Here is a 1,999-nt window from a genome sequence, read left to right on the forward strand (position 1 = left end):
GGAGCCCAGCCGGCCGCCCGCATCGATCCCAGCGGGCCCGCGCCAGCGCCTCGGTTATTTACAGCCTGCTCCGCGGGGGCGGGGAGGGGCGCGTGACAGACAGCCTGCTCCGCGCTCCCCAGGGCCGCCCCGCCCCCCACGGCCCGCGGAGCGGCCGGCCGGGCGGGAAAGCAATTAAAAAGGAAGATGCTTAAATTATTAACATTTGGTGAATTATTCAGGCTCTTGGTGCCTGAGCTGCCCTGGGGGCCTGTGCCTCGTGCAAGGAGAGAAATCCTGCCCCTTCCCGTCGCCGCCCCCCCGCCAGAAGAGCCAGGCTTGGCAGGCAGGGTGGCTGGGTCTGTGAGGCTGAGTGCACCAGACAGAGTTCAGCTGTGCCCCGGGAGTGACCCCGGAGATTGTGTGGAGGCCAGGTGGAGGGGGTTGGAGCCGACCCCCAGGGAGAGGGCAGGGGAGCACTTCTAGCTTGAGCACCCCGTGAGGTCCTGGTGGCCAAGTCCCCAGAGCGGCCCAGCCAGGCTTTTCCGGACCATCCTCTCCTAAGACCTTCCCCTGGCTCGTCTGGGCAGGCATTTGGCAGGCCACTGTCCGCCAGCAGGAGGGAGGACCCGGCCCATAGAGCACAGGGTCCTGACAGTCTGGGGACCAGGGGGCCTGCTTAACGGCCCACGAGCCACTCTCACCTGGGCCCACCCAAGACTTAGTGTTCGTATGCATAAAGTGTGAGTTCCGTGTAAGCCAGGGGGCCAGGAGAGTGCAACTTCGGGGGACTTGGAGCAGGACCGTGCAGGGGGAGGAATGCCCTGCCCGTTACCCACCTCCAGGAGCTGGGCCCACCGACCTGCACCCAGCGCTGGCCTTGGCATCAGCGGAGCCTTCGGAACAGGCAGAGCCCAGCACGCGTGGGTGGGCCCTATGGTGGGCATCGTGTCTGATGGGTGCTCACCATGGCTGGGAAGGCCCAGGTGGTAGAGACGCTGAGGGTCCTCAAAGGTGCCAGCCTCACTCAGTGCGGACACGAGCCGGCGGTAGTGATCCTCAGGGGCCATGCTGGGTCCCAGCTCGGGCAGCAGTGGCGTCTCTGTGTCAGGAGGGCACGTGGTGAGAGGCTTCTCCGGCTCCTGCCAAGGGAGCAGGCAGGGCCTCCCCTCAGGAACCCCCAAATGAGGCCAAAGGGACCCCCGGGGATTCAGTTATCCCCCCTCCAGTGGCCTGTGCCCCACTCAGGGTCTGGCTCCCACCTTGGGGGGATCCGCTCCGAGCCTTCTTCTCCGAAGAGCAGTCGTGGCTGCCGTGGGGGGAGGGACCCAGCCTCTTGCCTAACAGGTCACCTGAGGGTGGGCAGAGAGAGCTCGCCTGCATCTCAGAGTAGGGAGGGGACTGGCCCAGCCCCTGCCCAGGCCGCACCTCCCATCTTCAAGGGGACCCGTGGTCCTGGCGGGTGAAGGCCCTGCCCAGCCCGGTGCCCCAGGCCTTTGGGGGGTGAGCCCCACCGGCCAAAGGATGTCATGACTTGTGGCCAGGCAGGGGCACCGGGCAGCCCTGACACGGGGCAGGTATGTGCAAAAGGTTTCTGGTGAGTCCCAGTGGTGGCTTGGGGCGCCAAGGGTGTCCTGCTGCCCCACCAGCCAGCCAAGCCCCTCGAGCCAGGAGACGTGTCCTCCTCAGCGGTCCACCAGGTAAGCGTAAGATGCTTCTGATGTGACTGGGGCCACCTTCCCCTTCCAGGACAGGCGTGTTGGTGGGCTGTGCAGGGCCCCAGGCCAGTGTGGGACAAGGCCAGCGTGGAAGCATCTCGCACCTGACCCTCTGCTCAGTGAGACCTGGAGCTACGGGTCTCCAGTCCCCTCCACTCCAGGGCCCTCCACATGTCACACCCATCACTGTCCCTGGGAGACCGAGTCCTGCTGAGCCAGGCTCTCAGCTCCTGGGACACCCTGAGCAGCCCCACCCCCCCCCTTTTTTTTTTTTTTTGGAGTCTCACTCTGTCGCCCAGACT

The 1,999-nt window shown here is 65.7% G+C and overlaps 1 protein-coding gene across 1 annotated transcript in view; it reads right to left on the reverse strand.

The window, feature by feature from the left end:
• Positions 1–841: 841 nt before the first annotated feature.
• Positions 842–1,999, reverse strand: part of LOC103250104 (sterile alpha motif domain-containing protein 11-like) — a gene marked incomplete at its 3' end in the record, with an annotated part of 12,168 nt that continues 11,010 nt past the window's right edge. The window contains exons 5-6 of the mRNA XM_008048693.2: positions 1,242–1,331; positions 842–1,081 (exon numbers count right to left, since the gene is read on the reverse strand). Of these exons, the coding sequence (XP_008046884.2) occupies positions 842–1,081; positions 1,242–1,331 (330 nt within the window). The remainder of the gene's footprint in view (positions 1,082–1,241; positions 1,332–1,999) is intronic.

This window comes from Carlito syrichta, unplaced genomic scaffold (assembly GCF_000164805.1).
Source record: "Carlito syrichta isolate Samal-C Ts95f unplaced genomic scaffold, Tarsius_syrichta-2.0.1 Scaffold126527, whole genome shotgun sequence".
In the NCBI taxonomy this organism is placed as follows: Eukaryota; Metazoa; Chordata; class Mammalia; order Primates; family Tarsiidae; genus Carlito; species Carlito syrichta.